Source organism: Protopterus annectens, chromosome 5.part0 (genome assembly GCF_019279795.1).
Source record: "Protopterus annectens isolate FY-2018-M chromosome 5.part0, PAN1.0, whole genome shotgun sequence".
Lineage (NCBI taxonomy): Eukaryota > Metazoa > Chordata > Ceratodontiformes > Protopteridae > Protopterus > Protopterus annectens.
In genome coordinates, this window is record NC_056735.1 from 1,275,575,642 (window position 1) to 1,275,597,237 (window position 21,596).

At 37.6% G+C, this 21,596-nt stretch overlaps 1 protein-coding gene across 1 annotated transcript in view; it reads left to right on the forward strand.

Annotated features, from left to right (window-relative positions):
• Positions 1–21,596, forward strand: part of CD47 (CD47 molecule) — a 480,493-nt gene that overhangs the window by 197,402 nt on the left and 261,495 nt on the right. The window contains exon 3 of the mRNA XM_044071099.1: positions 5,928–6,290. Within this exon, the coding sequence (XP_043927034.1) occupies positions 5,928–6,280 (353 nt within the window). The 3' untranslated portion in view covers positions 6,281–6,290. The remainder of the gene's footprint in view (positions 1–5,927; positions 6,291–21,596) is intronic.

Genomic DNA, 21,596 nt, shown 5'->3' on the forward strand with positions numbered 1-21,596 from the left:
TTAATTTTTAAGTTAATATTTAAACTTTTTTAAACACTCTTTTTTAAAATTGCTCATTCAACTGCTCAAATGTTTGAGAGGTTAAGCATTTGAATAGAACCCATAAAGTGGTGCAGTCATAGCTGAACCAGACCCTCATATACCTAGGAATTTCATGGCATATTATTTACTGATATAAATTTAAAATCTGAAAGTAAATGTATGCCATTTGAAACACTTCAAAGATTCAGTATTTCAATTGCCCATTACTAATATACAAAACCCTACAGAATGCATAAACAGCTATAAATATCTTGAAATATTACTGATTCATTCCCTAACATTCATTAATCATACTGATTTTATTGTCTCTGAGGTACTCATACAGCTCAATATCTCTCTTAAGACCAACATACGGACCTCAACACAATACTGTACAAACTAAAATGTCCGTATGCCTCAGACAGAATACTTTCTCTCTCTCTCACTCTCTCTTTTTTTACCTTGGAAAATTCAAGAAGATATAACATTGTGCAAAAAAATCAGTATACTGTGCTGTTCCTTTAATCTGTAATATTCTAGAGCACACTCTGTAACTTACCCCTTTTCACCAATATCACAGTGTTAACCACAGAGCCAACCTATTACTAGCAGCCATTATCGATATACTCTTTTTTTCTAAACTTCCTCATTTTGCTTGCATTCTTACAACCACTGATTAGAGACATTGAAAGGAAGTAAATAATGCAGCTCTGGGCTCTAGTCTGTGCAAGCTGATATTACAGAGATTTTGATCACAGTAGTAGCAATGACAATTTATAAACTGTCAAACTGCTCTTTTCCATGTAATGAGTTATGTTGCTGCATAACAACTTGCTGCTTCCTTAAAAAAAAACTGAATGACCAATTACAGTCTTTCCTTAAGCTAAATAGGTTTGTCAGCTTTGCCACCAATAATCATTATCTCTACTACTATCTGCAATACTAATACAAATGCTTCACCTTTGTTTTACTCTCCTTTTACTATAAGCTGCACAGAAAGAGCATTCCACAGACTTTTGTGTTGTGCAATCCCCCAAAATAGAAGACATTCTTCACCTATTTCTTCTTTCAAAGACTCCTTAAGAGAATTCTGATATAACAAAAACAGGTGATGCAACACAAATAGCAGGCAAACCAATAATTGTATTCAAATGTGAGCGCTTTCGTAGTAATCACTACTGCTTCATCAGACATTTAAACACACTGAAAACATCCTTTTTATATGCTAAAACCTATCATGTGATTAATTAATATATGATGAAACACTGATTCTTCAAGGCATATATAACATTGCTACAAATAGACAGAAATAAGTAACATAAGATAAAATTATATATACAGCTAAACATACCTCTACTGCATTCTATACACATAAGATGAAATAACATAAAAACTGTGTAAGAACTGTGTAATACCAAGACATACAACTGTGTATAACTCTAAAACATTTATATATCCTATTACATTTATTTTCTAAGTCTTCTCATTTTAAGTACAGGTTGAATAGGAACTACATCATTAAGGCCCTTTCCTAAATTCACCCTCAGTTTAATGATCCATTTTGTTTCCATTGCTTCTGTCCAGTTTCTTATATCACCCATTCTGATACTTGATATATTTTTGCCAACGATAAGAAATGTAAACTTATGTAAAGACCCCATCTGTGAAGTATGTTTGGCTAAAGCATTTGTTAATACATTATTTTGTATATCATAAATATGTTCTCTTATTCTGAACCTAAACATTCTGTTTTACCTATGTAAAATGCTACATAGCTGACATACAAATATACTATATGTTCAGAATTACAGTTACCATTAACCTTAAAAACAAAGTTCTTCCCTAAATCAGGGTGGTTAAAACATCCTTCTGAATTAATATGAATACATTGGTTACATTTACCACATGGACTGGTATAAAACTTATCTACTTGCATTACCCTATTCTTATGAGGATTCTAGTCATATTAAGCATATTTTTAAACTGAAATTTGGGGCTGGGACCTACAATCTCTCTCACTGCTGGATCCATCATTAAAATAGACCAATATATTCTGCATACCCCTAAGATGGACTTAACATTGTTAGTATATTTAATGGGAACTCTGAGTTTATCTTCATTTGAACCATTTCCTGTACTATATATCTTACTTTTTGTGCTCTGTTCAGAAAAATACGGTTGAGCTGAAGTCATTCTTAAAGTCCTGACTGAATCCGTAATATTAGAAATATTCATATGATTATAGCCTCTTTTAACTAGTTTGCTTTCTAAATCCTGCAATTCTATGTTAAAAACTGCTGGACTGGTGTTTAGTCTAGATGCCCTCATACTCTGACCTTTAATAACATTGTGAAATACATAGCGAGGGTACATGCTGGTCTTATGTAGTAGCGTATTCTTTTAACATTCTTTTCTATATATACTGGTGATAACCTTATTTTCATTATTAATAGTGATTAGCACATCTATGAAACTTTACAATTCTCTTGCAAAATGCAGAGAAAACCTTAAAAATTTGGTCGAAGTGTTTAGATATTCATGGAACTGGTTCAAATCTTCATTGCCTTCCCATAAAAAGAAAAGGTCATCTACAAATCTTCAATATAACTTGACTTGAGTTCTGTATGGACCCTCTAATATGTGTTCCCTTTCCCATATGGCCATAACCAGGTTGGCGTAGTTATTGGCACATGAAGTGCCCATAGCTATGTCATCCCTTTGCCAATATACCTGTTCATCAAAAACAAAAACATTATGCATTAATATAAATTCCATCAAAAAGGTGTATAAAATCTGTAGTTCTATTATCTAATTCTGTTGTCATCTGCAGGAAGGCTCTTAACATCTCAATTCCCTGTACAGTCAGAATTTTAGTGAATGATTAAACATCAATTGTAACCATCACAATTCCTGTCAATATTTTCCCTTTGCAATACTTATATAAACCATTAACAAAATCTGTAGTATCTTTCACTACATCATATAAGTCCAGATATTGTCCAAATTTTTTCACTAAAAATATAGAGAGTGGTTCAGTGCTGCAGCCCCCTCCCGAAACTATAGGTCTCATTGGTGGATCTTCTGCATTTTTTATGAACCTTTGGTAAACCTTGTATACTTGGTATCACTGGGTTCTGAACAGTAAAATATTGCAACAGTTTTAAATCTATTAGGCCTAATGTAAAACATTCAACCAAAGCACAATTTATACTATGTACTATCTTTTCTACATCTAACACAGTTATTTTACTATATACATCATTTAAAAATTCACACATTGTATTAAAATAATATATGCAGTCCATCACTACGATGGGTCTGCCTTTATCAGCTGGTCGAATGCATATAGACATGTCATTTTGCAAGTTAAATAAAGCCATTCTGTCTTCCGATGTCATATTAAAGAAGTGATTTCTGTCAAAGCTCAAGTCATTATAAAACAACTTAAAGATATCACTACATGCTTTCTCAAAAGCTGTTAAAATAACATTGTTAGTAGGGACAAAAAACTTGGTTTAGAAAATACATCAAAACAAGCATTAGAACGAGCATTAGAAGTAGTGTTAACATCTGTTTCATAAATGCTTTTCAATCTCACTGACCTCAAAAAAGTTTTCAAGTCCAGTATTACATCTGTAATATCCAAGTCCCTTATTCAAAATTTGTAGCTCATACTGCGAAAGTTGCTGACTAGAAATGTTCCACACAATCAAGTCTGGCTCTTCCACATCCTTTTAGCATTTGATTCATGCCCAAATATTCTCCTTCTGATTTGCGTTTCAGGCGATTTCTGCCTCTAGATCTCCCCCTTTGATTCTCCATGCGTAATGTTATTGAAAAAAGGATACATGTGACCATTTCCTGTCACGTCGAATGTACTCTGTCTCCCTCTACTGGCGTCTTGTCTTGGATACACCATCAGCCTGTCTGGCATAACTAAATGTGCCACATTAGGTTTCCTTCTGACGTCTTTTGGATGAGGTATTTAACTGGATTTACTGGGCTATTTTGTGCTTTGTCCGTATTGGATGAGGTATTTACCTGGATTTACTGGGCTATTTGTGCTTTACTCCTTAAGAGGACACTACTTTAAGTTAATGCAATGCTACTTTTTTACAAATCTCCCAAGCACCAGCCTCTCAGAACAATATACCTACTATATTAATTCTTTAAGTGCACATGTAAAAATAAATTTACATCTATTTATTGTAAACTATCTGGTTGACAAAAACATATAAAATATCAATATAATCAGTTAAGAAACTGTTTTCATATGCTGAACTTTTTTATGGACCTTTACATACGCTTTTTGTAAGCAATATCATGAAACATCCAGAACACTAATACAGAAAATGAGCATTCTGTTGCACACTAACAATTTAGTGAGTTTCAAGTAAGTTTCCATATGTGTGCTCATGCAGTGAAGCTCACACCACTGGTACTTTCCTGAGCTGTACATTATCACATAACACATAACAGGCACGTATACTGCAGTCTGATTTTGTTCACAACTCCAATAAATATTATTGGTAGCATTGCACTGTTGTTACTACATTCGTGCTAACCAAAATAATGATAATATAAAGACAATGTGTGTCCTGCATTACATTGCACACTTATTTCATTTAAATACATGGGGTTGCACATTTGTAAAATGATTGACAGTGGTATAATCCAGTGTTATCATGCCACAAGAACTGCTCACCTATGTATCACAATCAACCACCTTATGCACTGAGGAAAAGCTGAATGCTAGACTGTGAAGTTGCCATCCATTTTAGATGCCCTGTGCCATTGCAGAAGAGAAAAAAATAGAACTGATTATTTGTATGGTGCATAAACTCCAATATGGGTTTCCCTAAGCAATGCTTGTAGGGCAGTATGTTGGCTAGAATAGGTTGGCTGTCAACAACTGACATTTATATCCCCAGCATTGAGAAACAGTGTTACATAAATGGTTCAACCACTCCTTATGATACCAAAACAACTAGGGGCCTGGTGAACCATTGCTGCTTGGTCAGTTTACTAAAACCCCCACTGAAAACATACTAAGATTGTGGGTGATTATACATGTTATACATTACAGAGCCAAAGGTTATTGTTGCAAACTACTGGCTTTTCCATGAAAGGCAGCAAAAGCTGGAAAGAAAGCATAATGAATACATAGCTGTGACGGAATGCAGTAGCATATTGCTGCATACCTAGGTTTAATACTGTTCAACGTATCAGTATGTATCAGTTCCCTATGTTTCCATATTTCATGGGTTGCAACCAAAGTGTGCCTTGTGCATGCATTTGTTTATTTGCTAAAGCTGCACATTTCATGCTGTGATTTAGTAAACACATCTCTAGACACTTCCCTAATATTATATTTGTAATGTAATGCACAATGTTGTTTTTTCATCATTGAATATCATAATCATGAACTGTGATATGTTTTTGCCTAGATCGAAACAAATAGCAATATTTGGTAATCAGTTTCATTTTTAATGTCTGTAATGTGACACTGTATTATCTTCTGAGCAGTTATAGGGCACTTGTCTAGAATCTTTTGTCATGAAGTAACAGCAGGATACGTGTGTGATTTGATGCCTATGTATGGTAAGGATTTTAAATAAGCATGTCCCACTGTACATCTTAGTAGCTTGTGTAGGTATGGTGCTTAGCATGTTTATTATCTTTATTGACCATACAGTGTTGACCCAGTATTGTGAATGCAGTAACATAGTTAGGACAGGGGTGAAGATTTGTGTTTTAGGTCACTCCATAGTAAATCATTTTTTAACAGAATCATGTCTAGTTAATGCTGCTATACACAAAGTTTGGGAACTTTTTGTATGTGAGTACCAAAGAACATCATAGTGTTTTGTTAATATTATAAGTGGTTCCCTGCTTGTTTATTACAGAGCAGCAAATGGAGGATAAGACTCGGAAGAATGTGACCCATGAGGACAGCTTAGCTACTGTGAGACAGGAGGTGCAGGCAGCAGTGGAGCATGCTGTCAAGCCCCTACGTGAGGCAATACAGCGGCTAGAAGACCTGGTAAAACAATCTCTTCGGTGTCAACCTGGGGATGGAACATCTGCTAAGAGGATAGCTAGGGAAGTACATGTCCTGCCTGATGCTTTGAGTGAGATAGAGCACAAGCTGACAGGGTTATCTGATGTCCAGGCAGACCAAAATATCATGGCATCAGAGCCTCTTCAAGGGGACCCTGTTGTTCCAGAAAGAGATGAGCATAAAATGAAACACCCCTGAACGTGCTCTGGTGAGTACAAAAAGTCTCTTGAAAATATTTTAATAAATTTGAAAAAATATTTAGAGTTATTAAACTACATTGATGTTTCCTCTTTACTGTTGTTATGCAACAAATACATCATTACTTGCGTCCTGAATTGTCTCTACCTGGGATACAGTTAACCAATGGTGAGAAGCTATTTTACTGTGCTAGGTACAATTAGCATTTAAATATCTTGATACTGCTTTATTTTTCTGAACCTGTGATTAATTAGTTATCTTAAAGCACACCGTGCACAATCAGCAGATAAATGCAAAATGCATCTGATTTTGTGATGAGATTTTTTACTATATTCCTGGTAGTAGCATTCATCGTGGTTACTTTGCACACTTATAGCGGAGGGTGGTCTCACTTTTGGGCATCTCTCAAGTAGCCATTAGCTGCCACTAATTCCTCTCCTCATTCAGTAGATCTACCAGACCCCCTTAAGCCTCTCCCATACTATACTCAAGCTACATCATGGGCAGTGAAGAGATCGAGGAGCTGCTGCAGCATCGTACTACTACAGGGCAGTGTCTCTTACTACTTTCCTCCTCCTGTATGCATGAGTTTTGTACTCCCCCAAGACTGGGACATGTACTGGACATCAGCATCGATTCACCCTTCACTTCTACAAAGGGCTGATATCAGCAGAATGCCTACCCACCCCCTGAATAACGCCGTCAATGCTGGTTACTCTGGTGTATCCCATGCATATATGTCTCCCTCCACCCCTCCAGGATGGGCAACTTCATGGCTGATTTCTCTGGTGTACCCCATGCATACACGTCTCCTTTCACCCCCCCCCCAGGATAGGCACCTTCATGACTGGTTTCCCTGGTGTACCCCATGCATAAACCTCTTCCTACACCCACCATGATGGGCACCTTCATTGGCTGGTTTCCCTGGTGTACCTCATGCATACACCTCTCCCTACACCCCCAGGATTGGCACATCCCTCCTACCCCACCAATGCCTGAACCACTAGTCAAACTCGGGTAACCTAGGCCATAGACAAGACTTCATCCCTATATGCCACTATGCTGGCATTTATGTTCATGCTTTTCTGTAGTTAACATACCAAAAGATTTGCTGTGTTTTGATATAACTTTGTTTGAAACCACACTCCTTCACTATGATGTTGCTAGGGTTAGGCAACATGTGCACAGTTTTAACTGCAAGTGACATGTAAGAAATAAAATGACATCTGACAGCATTGCTTTCTGCCTTATTTCTACAGATCATATTTGAACAAATGTACATTTGTGCATGTTTTCTTTCACCTCATTTTAGATAGTGCTGTGTCCAAACTGTGGAGCAGAATGATCACCTTGGTACACACAAGGGTCTCATTGTTAAACCATTTTTAGTCTTCTCAATGATATGGAAGGAAGTTCAAAGCAAAAGGCACATGGAGTGAAAGTGAGCACAGACAAGACAGTTGTCATGGAAGTAAATGAGGAAAATCAGAAGAAGCTGAACACTGAGAAAGAAGAGAAAATAGTGAATCGGGTTAACGGCTTCAAGTATCTGAGAGAGATGGTTGAGGATAAGGGAAGTTTGAATGAGGCCAAAGCTACAATCAAAGGGAACAAAGCTAACAGTGTCTCAGGGACAGTGTGTGACAGAAGAATGCCAAGGAAACTGAAAAGTAAGGTGTACAAAACAATCATGCAAACAGTATTTTTGGATGATACAGAAACCTGTGCAGAGAAGGCCGAGCAGAGATGATGGCGATGAAATGCCTGAGATGTATGGTAGGATTTATACTGTGGAACAAAATGCCTGAGATGTATGGTAGGACATATACTGTGGAACAGGCAAAGAAATTATACCATCAGAGTAGAAGATAAAGTATCTCCAATTGCAGAAAAGGACATATGTCCAGGAAAGCAGAAGACAATTTGAAGAAGATGATTTGGGAGAGACAGGAAGAAGGCAAAAGAAAGCACGGACTTCCAAAAAAGAGATGGATGGAATGCATAAGAGAAGAACTAGAACAATCAGGCACAATTGTTAAAGAAGTAAAATATTAGCAATGGATCGAGAAAGGTGGCAGCAGTTAATGCAAAACCCTGACCCTATGTAGAAAAAGGGGAAAAGGGGGTTGTTGAAGATGATGTTCAGGCTCCTCACCTTGTGTTTCTCACAATCATAGTATGCCTTTATGGATGCAGTGGTTTGGAAATCTTGCATCATTGCAAGTGTGCATCAAAACACTTCAGAAATCACACTGGTACACAGCTTGTTTGTTTGTGTCTTTTGGCTTTTTCCCAGTTAGGGGTCGCCACAGCAGAACTACGGTCCGCTAATGATTGGTAGTTGATTTTTAAGTGCCAAGTTAACAGCCCTGACACACAACCTTCAACAAAGGTACGCTCATTCACGCATATCTCCACGCAGAAGATGCTCTAGCTGAGAATCGAACCGGATAGCGTCTTACTTTGAGGCGACAATGCTACTACACACAAATAATAAAATAAAATAAATTAAATAAAATAAACAAATGGCAACTGTGGAATGCTGTTGAACAAATTTTACTTAAGAGCTTTTCTTTCAGCAAATCACTTGAACTTCTTCAGATACAGTCTAGACTTACTAACACTGTTTAAATATCCCTCTTAAAAAGTCACATAATCACCACCTAGCATCTTAAAGGTACAAAGGGTCTACTTTATTTCCGTGAAATCCGAATTGGTCAAATACAATTCGCACAAACCAAAACAAGCGAAATGCGAATACATCGAACGCACTAAACCGCAAAATTCGAAATCTCGATCTCTCATAGTTGGCCAACCCCACCACCCGCAACATACTACCTACCAAAACACAGTAAAAAACAATACATACAAACACTAAGCAAAACCCTACTTCTAACCCTAAAGTAAAGCACCAAAACCCTACTTCTAACGCTACACTAAATCCTACATACACAACTATCTATGCACTATCCTTAACCCCTCCCTATCCTTAAGGTCCATAACTACCACACACTTACCCTACTGAGCTATACTCAAACAAACTAAATATTCCACACACATACACTTAACAAAACACTACACTAAACCTTACATACATTACCTAGTTATGCACTTACCAAAACCCGCACCCTAACCCTAAGGTCCGTAACTATTGTGCACTTAAAGGAGCTATTCCGCAGACGGACCAACTCTGCGAATTTGATATTTCCACTTTTGCGGTTTAGTACATTTGACGTACTCACATTTTGCTCATTATGTGTCGCGCGAATTGTATTCGACCAATTCGGCTTTCGCTGGAATAAAGTAGACATAACAAATATGTAAAAATAAAAAAAATATTTGTATTATAAAAATACAAAATTACTCAAAACCAAGCATGTGCATTTTTATATTTTATCCACGTACCTACATAAAATTATACATACAAATATGCATATACACTCATTTGTATATGTGTAAATATATATATATATATATATATATATATATATATATATATATATATGGGTCTACTTCACTTGGTCGACAATTCATTTGATCGACTTTTATTTGGTTGACAATTCATTTGATCGACAAGCAGTTTTATGTGGGGGGCTTCACCCCCCACACCCCCCAATGGGGGCTGTGCCCCCCACACTCCCCTAACTATATATATATATATATATATATATATATATATAGATATATAAATATATATATATATATATATATATATATATATAAAACTCCAGGGTCGCACAACATTGGGGAGGGGGGCAAATCTGCCTGTCGATCAAATGAATTTTCGACCAAATAAAAGTCGATCAAATGAATTTGTCATATATATATATATATATATATATATATATATATATATATATATATATATATATATATATATATATATATGTGTGTGTGTGTGTGTGTGTGTATATAAACATGCACGTTCATATACATAAATATCCATAGACAATATTTTTATCTGTCCAAGTTTTTTAACTTGAGCAAGCAATTAATAGAACATAGGTTGCTTAATCTTGGGTAATTATAAGCATTAAGATGTAACTGCCAGAATAGTTCTAAATTCTAAAATTCTGATGAAGTCTTCTGTAAGAAGATGAAAGCGCTTAATCGTACTGTGCAAACTTTTGGTATTTATTGTGTGGCTGGAGAAATTAAAGATTCACTTTTTACTTCATGTGAGCCTTGGTTCCTTTGTGACATCATCATGCATTCGTGTTGAGGAGGGACAGCCTTTATTGGAGCTCTGTGTGGCAAGATTGTGGTTATTTTAATGTTTTCAGACCAGTGTTTACTTGTTTTATCAGTTTATAATTCTAAATTGTCTAACTTTAAACTCAAAGGACCACCCCTTGTATCATGGACTACTTGGTCAATCACTCTAAATTTAAAGGAATGGTCATGGTTACTAACTATGTGTCTAGTTAAGGCATCATCTAATTTCTTCTTAATACTATAAAGTTGGTCATATACCCTTTCTCTAAGTCTGTATTCGGTCTTGCCAACGTAGGGACTAGTGCATCCTTGGCATTTTGCTAGATATACGACCATCTTAGAATTGCAATTAAATTTCTGCATGGTGTTATTCCTCTGATTATTTATGACAAATGCCTTCCCTATCTCCATATATTTGCAATAGGGGCAGGTTCTGCACCTAAACATCCCTGGATTTTTAGTCCCTGTTTTACTTTTGGATTCTAAAATATTGTTAAGATTTAACCCCCTCTTAAAGATAAATCTGGGATACTCTCTCACTTTTTCTCTAACTCCTATGCCATCCATTAATAAACACCAATTTTTTCATACTATTTGGAACAATTGTGTTGAATCCAAGCAAAAAAGTGTGATAAAACTGACAGTATAGTTAGGTTTGTGAGAAGATTCATTCAGGGGATATTAATTCTATAATTTGTCCTGGATGTCCTATACAAAATGGGTTTATAATAACCTATGTCCATCTTATAAATGGTTTCTTCTATAAGTTCGTCCAGCAATGACGACAGATACCCACATCTACTAAACATGTTCTTTAAATTAATAATTTCTTATCAAATTCTTCCTTTAAAGTAACCATCTTAGCTGCCCTAACTGTCCCTTTACAACTGATTATTTTTGATGGGATGGGTGGCAGCTCGTATAATGTAGGAAAGTGTTCAAATATGTGTTCTTCCTATATATTTTAGCTAAACATCTTCCGTTATTACGTTCTTTCCTTAGTTCAACATCTAAGTAAGAAATTTTATCTGGATGAAAGCTATAATAAATTGCAGAAAATCAGTGGTTGTTTTCAAGTAATATATTAAATCTCTTGTTGTTTCTTAATTACCCTTCAATATGATAAATATATCATTCAAATATCAGGTAAAGAAGTAGATTTTATCCCAAAATTGGTTATTTTTAAATAGGAACTCATGTTTCCAGTATGCCATAACCAAATTTGCGAAACTGGCACCACATGGGGACCCCATCGCTATTCCTCTTTTTTGTATATAGTATTCATCCTTAAATACAATATAATTATTAGTAAACATTATATCCAAAAGTTTAGTCGACAGGGATGCATCTGAAGAAGGGGCGCCCTTGTGTTTTAATAGCAGGGATACCCATTCCATACCTAGTTGGTGTGGAATTGATGTGTATAGATCTTTCACATCAGTTGTTAAAAAAAAATTATAATTTTCATTAAATTCTATGTTGTTAATACTCTGCAAAAATGAACAAGAATCTATACAAATGCGACCCTCTGTTGCTACAAACTCTTTTATGAAATTGTCAACTACTTTACCACTTGAATAAGTGATAGAATTTCTACCATCCATGATGGGTCTTAGCGGGGCCTATTTAAATCTTTATAAACCTTTGGAATTCTGAAAATGACAGGAATTAAAAGTGCAGGCATTGATAAATAGTTGAAATGGTCCACATCTATCCTAGCATCTATAAACAGATCATTAATATAAGTCCTTATTCATTGATATCCTATATTAACCTCATTTAGAGAACTTTGTTCATAAGTACTAGACTCTAATACCTTCCTCATTCGTCATCATAATCATCAGCATCCATAAAGACAAAACCCCCACCCTTATCTGGTTTCATCACCATCACTGGTGATGCTTTTAAGTTAATTAAATCCTCCCATTCAAATTTATTTAAATTCTTTATCTTAGAGTGATTGCTGGATAATAATGCACGTACTTCCAACTCACAAATACATTCAAACACTATAAGGGAGGGATGTACAGATAGGTTATACAAGCTAGAAATCCCAAAATTAGTATTGATGGTTTGCGTTAAACCAAGTAACATAGTTAAATTAACTTTATGTAAATTGTCATACCATTTTCTGTTTTTGTTTTTATCATCCGGGTACCCTTAAAGATCCTGTAGACATACCTCTTCGAACACTTTAATGGTTTGATATAAATTTGTTGTAAAACATGAAGGTTTCACAAAACACTAGTATCCTGTCTAACATTTTTGAACAAATACTCTAAATTTAATTTACGAGTGTACTGTTTAAAGTCTACTACTGTTTTACTATGGTCAGCTCTTCTAGTTGGTACAAAATTTAAAACATATTTCAAAACCTGTATCTGTTCATCACTCAAAAAAACACCTGATAGGTTAATAACATTAAAATTAGGTTAATAACATTAAAATTGTCCATATGATCTCTTACTGTTCGTCAGTTGATGAATCTGACAACGTCTGCCCTCTCATCCTCACCGGCCTGCATCTAGCAGTCTTGTTCTCTTTTTTTAATAAAAATACTTTTGGATGCGTACCCTGTGCATTTCCTACAGAACTAGTTGGATTTACCACAGGATCATTATTAACTAGTAGTTCCTCCACAACTCCTTCATTCTCAGCTTCAGAAGAGGTGGCTTCAGTTCTTACCAATCTAAAAAACTTAGTCATCAAAGCGAAAAATTATGATTGGTTGTTAACATTAGAAGCAAGTATGTGCGGCCTTGCCTTATTTAAGGTAGTCTTCCAGTTGTTCCGAACATTATTGTTGTTGTTGATAGTGCCTGAAGTTTTTCCACTGTTTTTCTAACAACTAGGATCCAAAGCTTCAAAAGCTGTACTGTTTTCGTAAGCAGTGACACCCCTTAGCAACTTGTGCTTACGAACGATAACCTCGTTCTCATGTAATTCAACCTCTTTCAGAACCTGTTCATAGGTTCCCTTTGATTTGAAATCAGCCACCATGAGACTAACTTCTTCGTCTGCCCTTAAGATGTCCTCCTTCAGGGCTGTTAATTTTTTTTGGTTGTTTTCAATTAAAAGTTTCAGCAACTGCAACCCAGCATTGTTGAAAAATTGAGTCAATTCACCTAAATGGGTCAGAAGAAGTAATTCCATTAGGACACTTAAAAAATCTTAGCCCCTTAGGTACAATAATTAACTCAATGCACCTCTCAAAGTACCAGTTTTCAAGGTCAAGAGACCTATCTTTTTTAAATTTTACAGAAATTCCCACATTTGTTACAATATTCCTCTGTCTTAACTCGAGTAGTTTTGTAGTCCGCTCTAACAAACGGATCATACCTGTTGTCTAAGACAGAACGAATGTTGTACTGCAGAGGTCTTGTTTCAGTCAGTTTGGAAGTTTTGGTGTCTATTGGTGGTTCCCTGGTATTCAAATCAACCACCATAACTTGTTCCTCATCGGAACAATGTAACATCTCAGCAGCTTCCCCCTGCTTCGTTACCAGCACTTTTAAAGTCTTTGAATATCAGACATAGATGAAAGCAAAATCCTTAGTAAACCGCTCTCACTCAATGAAGGTGTAGAATGCACGGTCATATCCATCAATTAGTCAATCACCACCTCGGCCATCAGATACCATGTACCAAGAACCAATAAATAGAAAATACGTGAAACCAATACTACACAAAAACAACTCCAAAAAGCAAAGGCTTCTGATTGTCAATAAAGGCTGGAAAAACTGGAACAAAAGGTTTGAACAGTAGTGGACTTTAAACAGTACACTCCTAAATTAAATTTGGAGTATTTGTTCAAACATGTTCATAGGTTCATAGGTTCATACTAAGCTATCTGCCCTAGGGCATTTATAAGCCTAGCCAGAATGTGTTTGGCTTTCGCCACCCATTTTAAATTAATTTTGCTATGCCCTTTTCTGAGGTTAGTATACTGTGCCTCTGTCTAACAGTGACACAGAAGTGATACCCGGTTTAAACCTATGATCTCCCATCCACTCATCAAGATTCCTCTTGAAGAGGGTCAATGAGGGACTCTGCCTAACCTGGACTGGGATTTTATTCCAGAGTGAAGGGAGCCTCTGGGTTATGAATCTGTCCCTCCAGCATGTCCTATTTATTTCAGTGCTGAGGTTCAAGTCTCTCAAGCACATAGCTCGATGGGATTTGGATTTTCTGAGGTGCAGCATGTCCATTAATTCCAGGTTGGACATGGCTTTATACATCAGGCACAGATCGCCCCTGAACAGGCGGTATGCCACTGAGTAGAGCTGGAGTTTCTTTAACCGGGCAGCATATGGCATCTGTCTGAGCCCTTTGATCCTCTTGGTGAGGTACTTTTGGGGTCTTTCCAGTTGCTGCAGGTGTCTGGTAAGGTACATCCCAAAAGGGGCATTGTACTCAATTATGGGCCTGATGAGGGATGAGTAAAGAGGCACGATGACCTCTCCTGATCTAGATGTGAATCCCTTCATGATTAGGTGGGCTATATAAAATGTTTTTCTAACCACTTTGGCCACGTGGTTGTCAAATGAGAGACTGCTATCAACTTGGGTCCCCAGGTCCCTAATTACTTCTTCTGTACTTAATGGATTACCACCTATGTGGTAATTTGTGGGCACTTTGTTTTTGCCAAAGGGGATGACTATACACTTTTTGGCATTTAGCTTGAGGCCATGGCTCTGGCACCAGTTGTCTGTTTCTATGAGGCCCTTTTGGAGGATGCTTGTGTCGGCTGGAGAGTTGGTTATGTTGCCCAGTTTGCAGTCATCTGCGAACTTGGTTAGCCACAGTCCTTCCGTGTTGGCCTGTATCTCCGAGAAATATATACCGAACAAGAGAGGTCCCAGGACTGAGCCTTGTGGGATGCCACTTGTAACTGGTTTGGAGTCTAACATGGCTCCAGCAATTCTAACCATGTGGGTTCTGTCCTTGAGCCAGTTTGCAACCCATCTAGTGACATAGGGGTTTATATTTAAGCTGGTGAGCTTATCTATAATGCCCGAGTGGGGTATTGTATCGAAGGCTTTTGCAAGGCCCAGGTAGGCTGTGTGGACCACTTTCCCCTCATCAATGGCCTTGGTGACTGTTTCAAATAAATCAACCAGGTTTAAGAGGCAGGATCTGCCCTTAACAAAGCCAAACTGGGTAGGATCCAGTGTCTGTAGGTCCCTAATATCTTTATTTATGAGGTCCATGATAATCCTTTCCATAGCTTTGCAGACCAAGCTAGTCAGGCTTATGGAGCGATAGTTTCCAGGATCCGTTGAGGCACCACCTTTGTGGAGAGGGACCACTGTTGCTGTACGCCACTCTTTGGGTACATATCCTGTAGTAAGGCTGAGATTGAACAGTAGTTTTATGTTTGGGTTTAGCTCTTCTTGGAGTTCATGTAGGATGCAGCCCGGGATACTGTCTGGTCCCATTGATGCTGTTTTTTGCTTTGGAGAGGGCGGCTCTTACCTGAGCATCTCAGATGTCAGGGGGGCAGCACTCTGCTGGGATAGATATTTGCCCTTTTGGTGGGGGGGGGGAGTTTGTGCTGAACCTGTCAGCTAGAATGTTGGCAATGTCTGTGGGTTCGGTGTATTTTTTGTCATTTTGGACTAATTCTGAGCATATCTGGGAATTCCCACCCAGGTTCCTAACATAACTAAAGAAAGCCTTGTGATTATCCTTAGTGTCCTGTGCAATTTTTCTCTCAAAGCTGGCCTTAGACGATTTTATGAGTGCCCGTAGTTTTTTGCTAATACTGATCAGAGATGCCTTCCCTTTTTGGGATTTTGCTCCATCATTTAGTAGCTTCCTCCTTCTATTGTATAGTTTGTTTATGGCTGGGGTCCACCAGACAGGACATCTGCCTTTGGAGGATTGGGTCTTGGTTTTATTTGGGATTGCATGATCCATGCATTCCTGAAGGTGTTCATAGAATGCATTTATAAAGGATTCTGCGGTCTGTTAGACAGGATACTAGTTGTTTTGTGAAACCTTCATGTTTTATACCAAATTTACACCAAACTATTAAGTGTTTGAAGAGGTGTGTTTACAGGATCTTAAAGGGTACCTGGATGATAAAAACAAGAACAGAAAATGGTATGACAGTTTAACCAAAGTTGAACAAAAAGCCCTGAAGGAATTAAGAAATAGAAATGATTTAAGGTTTATGAAAAGTGACAAGGGTGGACATATAGTGGTAATGAGCAATGAACAATACAAAAAAGGCACGTTGAAATTACTTAACAATATTGACAAGTATGTTCAAGTGAATGTAAGGGATATTTTTAGAAGTTACCAATACATTCACTCTTTTTTGTATGATGCTTTAATGAGTCAGGCAAAGGATTTAAAAATGTACAACTTTTGTTTTATTGAGAAACTAAAGATAGGGGTACTTTTTGGTATCCCAAAGGTTCATAAGAACTTGGAGGAACCTCCTTTTAGACCAATAGTGTCTTCCCCTCATTCAATAAGTGAGGGAATTGCTTTGGTTATCGATTCTGTTTAGAAATCCTTTGGTGCAAAATGTGCCTTCTTATTTGAAGGATTCTTGGGATTTTTTTTAGATAAATTGAGACAGTTTTCTCTAAGTTTTGATTGTGACAGTAACAGATATTTTATTTTAACTGTTGATGCTGTGTCATTATTTACCAGTATACCCCATTTGGAAGGTGTGGAGGCTGTGAGACAGTGTTTGTTTAATAACACCACTCTAAGGCAAACCAAGATGAACTTTTTGTGCAGTTTGCTAAAAATAGTATTGCACAATAATTGTTTATGTTTAATAGGGTTTATTACAAGCAATGCAAAGGCATCGGGATGGGTTCCCCAGCTGCACCAGCCTATGCTATCATCGTGATGGCATTTTGGGAAACTACCATTCTTATAGAATTGAGACAGAAGTACAAAATTCACTATTATACTAGATTTGTCGATTATTTGGTTTTTATAATAGAGGGTAATCACAATGTTGTTGAACAGTTTATGACTGATATTAACACTAAGTCCAAGTTCCTGCAGTTTGTTCAAGGTGAGTGTGGTCATGGGGTCAATTTTCTTGATGTTTCCTTAAAATGGAACAAAGAAACAAAATTATTTGACAGTAGGATACACCGAAAAGAAACCTTTACTAATGGGTATTTACACAACAGGAGCAACCACCCATTCTTTATAAGGAAGAATATTCCCAAGGGACAATACATACTTGCTAGTTGTATGACCACCAAAGATTTGGATTTGGTAGAGGAGTTTGACATAATAACTAATATGTTTTTGAAAATGGGATATGACAGGGAACATATTTGTCAACTTAGTTAAGATATTTTAAAGAAAAGAGATCTGTTATAGCCCCCTTTGTAATTAATAAAGCAGGGATTACTGAAACTAGTCTGAAGCATGGTATTGTTTGTAGGTTGGATATGTCAGTGCATTGTTCCATTATTAGAAACATAATACAAATGAATTGTAAAATTTTGTGCTAGAGGTGAAATCTAATTTTGTTTACAGAAACAATTGTAATATCAAGAAATTATTGGAAAAGACCAAGCAAAAACTTTTTGGGGTACTATTTATTCTACCAAGAGATTTGGAATGTACAAGTGTGGGCATTGCAACTTTAGTAGATATGTTTCGGAGGGTCCATTTGTTATGTTACATCATATTCAACAGGGTGCCAGGACACCTGACTTGTAAAACAAGAGGGGTAGTTTATATTAGTTTATGTAGTGGGTGGGAGGCATTCTATGTTGGGATGACCACCCGTACCTTAATAGAGCATATGAGGGAACATATTTATAGTGTAAGAAGGAAGGATATGAACAATGCATTATTCAAACATTCAATTGAGTGTGAGAAATATAAACATTTTTTATTTTCTAATTTGGATGTAGTAGATGTTGATCCCAGGGATGGTGATTTTAAAAACTATATAGAACAAAGGGAAACTTTGTGGCAAGTGAAACTGGAAGCTGATAAAAGACCTGATTAAAAAGAAGCTATTAACATTAAGTATTTTTTTAAAATATAGAAAATTAAAAATTAAAACGTGAAATTTTAATAGTGGCCGAATTAGTAGTATTCTATCAATTTTTTACTTACGTTTTCTTATTACATTTTTAAGTATGTTTCTTTAAATGTTCAACTGTTTTTAATTTGCTCATCAGGTTTTGGTATACATTGATGACCTAATTGCTGTTCAGTTTGTATTCTGAAGAAGTCTGTTCTAGACGGAAGTATGGAATAAAGAGAGAAAACTCAATTATAAGGGAAATCTGCATATTCACATTATAGTCTATGGCATGCATAATCAAAACAATACCAGGAAACAGTGGTTGTTAAGGGGAAAGGCTCTGGGGTAGTGCAGTAACTATGGACTAAGCCAGTTGGATATGCAAATGACAGGAAATTTACTGAATCACAAAAATCTTCTAAGTGCCAAACTGCACCTAACCGTGTAGGTGCTATAGCACAATCATGTAAGTAGGAAGAGCAACAGACATGAAAAGGTGATGTGTCATGCATGGTGTAAGCACATTGGAGCCCTATGGAGCACAGATAAGCTTAGCTAAGCACAGCTAAGCAAGTGTGTGTGTTGGAGGCTGTATTGACTTATTCCATGAAATGAAGAGCATGTTCGCATCCAGGGAGGGACATTTCTTTGTGTTTATAGGTTCATAGGTTCATAGGTTTATACTAGGCTATCTGCCCTAAGGCATTTATAAGCCTAAAATACTGTGCCCATTAGTTTGTTGTGCCTCTGTCCCAGCAGTGACACAGAGATGATTCGGGGTAAAACCTCGATCTCATCCACAGGTCTAGATCTCTCTTTCAGAGTCAGAGAGTGGCTCTCCTCCACATGGACCGGATTTTATTCCACAGCATAGGGTGTCTCTGGTGTCTCTAATACTCCCTCCAGCACGTCCCTATTTATATGGTTGGACATGGCCTTGTATCACAAGCACCATGTCACTCTGAGCAGATCGTATGCACTGAATATAGAGCTGGAGTTTCTTCAATCTGGCAGCATATGACAGATTTTTGGAGTCCTTTTCCTTTTTTTGTTTTGGAACTTTTCCACTGCTGCTGCAAAGATTTGAGATAGATACATGAACAATGACCTCACTAGATCTGGATGTGAACCTTCATGATCAGGTGGGCAATGTAGAAGGTCTTTTAACCACTGTCCCCTATATCTTTGTTTATGAGCTCCATTATGATCCTCCATGCTTTGCAGAATCCTGTGGTAAGGCTGAGATTAAACAGCTGCCTTATTTGCACTGAACCTGTCTGCCAGTATGTTGGCAAATGTCTGTGGGTTCAGTGATTTTTGTATCATTTGGACTAATTCTAAGCATATCTGGGAGTTTCCACCCAGGTTCCTAACATAGCTGAAAAGGCCTTATGATTGTCCTTTGAATCCATGGCAATTTCTCTCAAAATTGGCCTTAGTTGATTTTTTTATGAGTGCTCGTATTTTTTTACTATAATGATCAGGGGTCCTTTTCCTTTTTTGATTCTATCATGTAATAGCTAGCTTTCTCCTCTTATTGTAAAAAAGTTTGTTAATGGCTGGGGTCCACCAGACTGGATTTTTTGCCCTTGGTGGAAGTCTTCTTGGTTTTTGCCTGATCCATGCAGTCCTGGGAGGTGTTCATAGAAGGCATAGAAGGCATTTTAAGGGGCTTGGGTTTGGGTTGGTTGTTCCACTGGCTGGCTCATACCAAAGGAAGGGATACCAGTAGTGTGTTTGCTTTAGAGTAAGTTCTTCACTATGGTCTTAATTGTTAAAGCTGATCATCTTGTCTCTATATTGTGTGTGTACATGAGGCAGTTATAACATTGCCTCAAGATTCCCAGATTCACCAGCTGGACCGGAGAGGAGATTGACAATAACAAGCAAACAAACAACAAGCATATAAACAAAGCTAGATTCAGCAGGCCTTTACATTAAAAGGGAAGGAAATGTGAATGGAAAAAAAGGAAAAAAGGAAAATAGCAGAATAAAAGCAATCAAGAACAAATTACATAGCTAGCAGGTGGAAAGCATCACAGTCAGCCAATCATACAGGCAGCATCTGCAGCACAACAGTATAAACTATGGAAACACCTTGCAGTCTGTTTTTCTCACAAACTCTGCACCATTGATGTACACGTGGGATGATTTGAACTGGAATAATGTTGGGGGCTGCCATTGCTTTGATCTATCAGTATGTGCTAGAGGCTGAGGATGGAGAGGAGGATAATGCTGACAACCGCCACAGACCGAGGAGGAGAAGACTGTCCAGACCCAGAGTATCTTACCAGATGCTACATGATCTGGAAATAGTAGAGCACTACAGGGTGGACAGAGATATACTTCAGCAAATCAATGAGCTGTGCCAACCTCAACTCAGACCAAGAGCCAACAGAAGGGAACCCATCCCAGTGGATAACAAGGTATGTGTAGCCTTAAGAATTCTAGCTACAGGTACTTTTCAAAGACCTACTGGGGACATCATGGGGGTCTCACAGGCATCTGCATCCAGGGTGATCCACCAGTTCCTGGATGCCATGCTACCACATGCCGGTGAGCACATTTACTTCCCCAACACCCATGAGAAGAGGACCACCAATATGCATCTCTTCCACCGTTTAGCAGAATACCTGGAGGTTCTGGGTGCAATAGACTGCATGCACATCCACATCAAATCACCACCCGGTGAACAGGGTATGGTCTACATAAACTGCAAGGGATTCCCCACCATCAGCTGCCAGGTTGTGTGCAATATCCAGGGCATTATCATGAATGTGTGTGCTGGCAGCCCTGGAAGCTATGGCAACTCCCACATCTGGCATTTGTCACAGCTGTATCAGGCATTTGCCACTGGGGTCATCCCGTATGGCCATCTGGTGGGGGATGCTGGCTATGCACTGCAGCCATTGATAATGGCACCCATCAGAAATACACACACACCCATACAAGAACACCATAATGAGGCACACACACAAACCAGGATCATTTTAGGGCTGTGTTTGGGATGCTCAAATCACAGTTCCACTGCTTTGACATAGTTGGCGGAGCCTTGCATTACTCTCCAGCCACATGTGCACACAT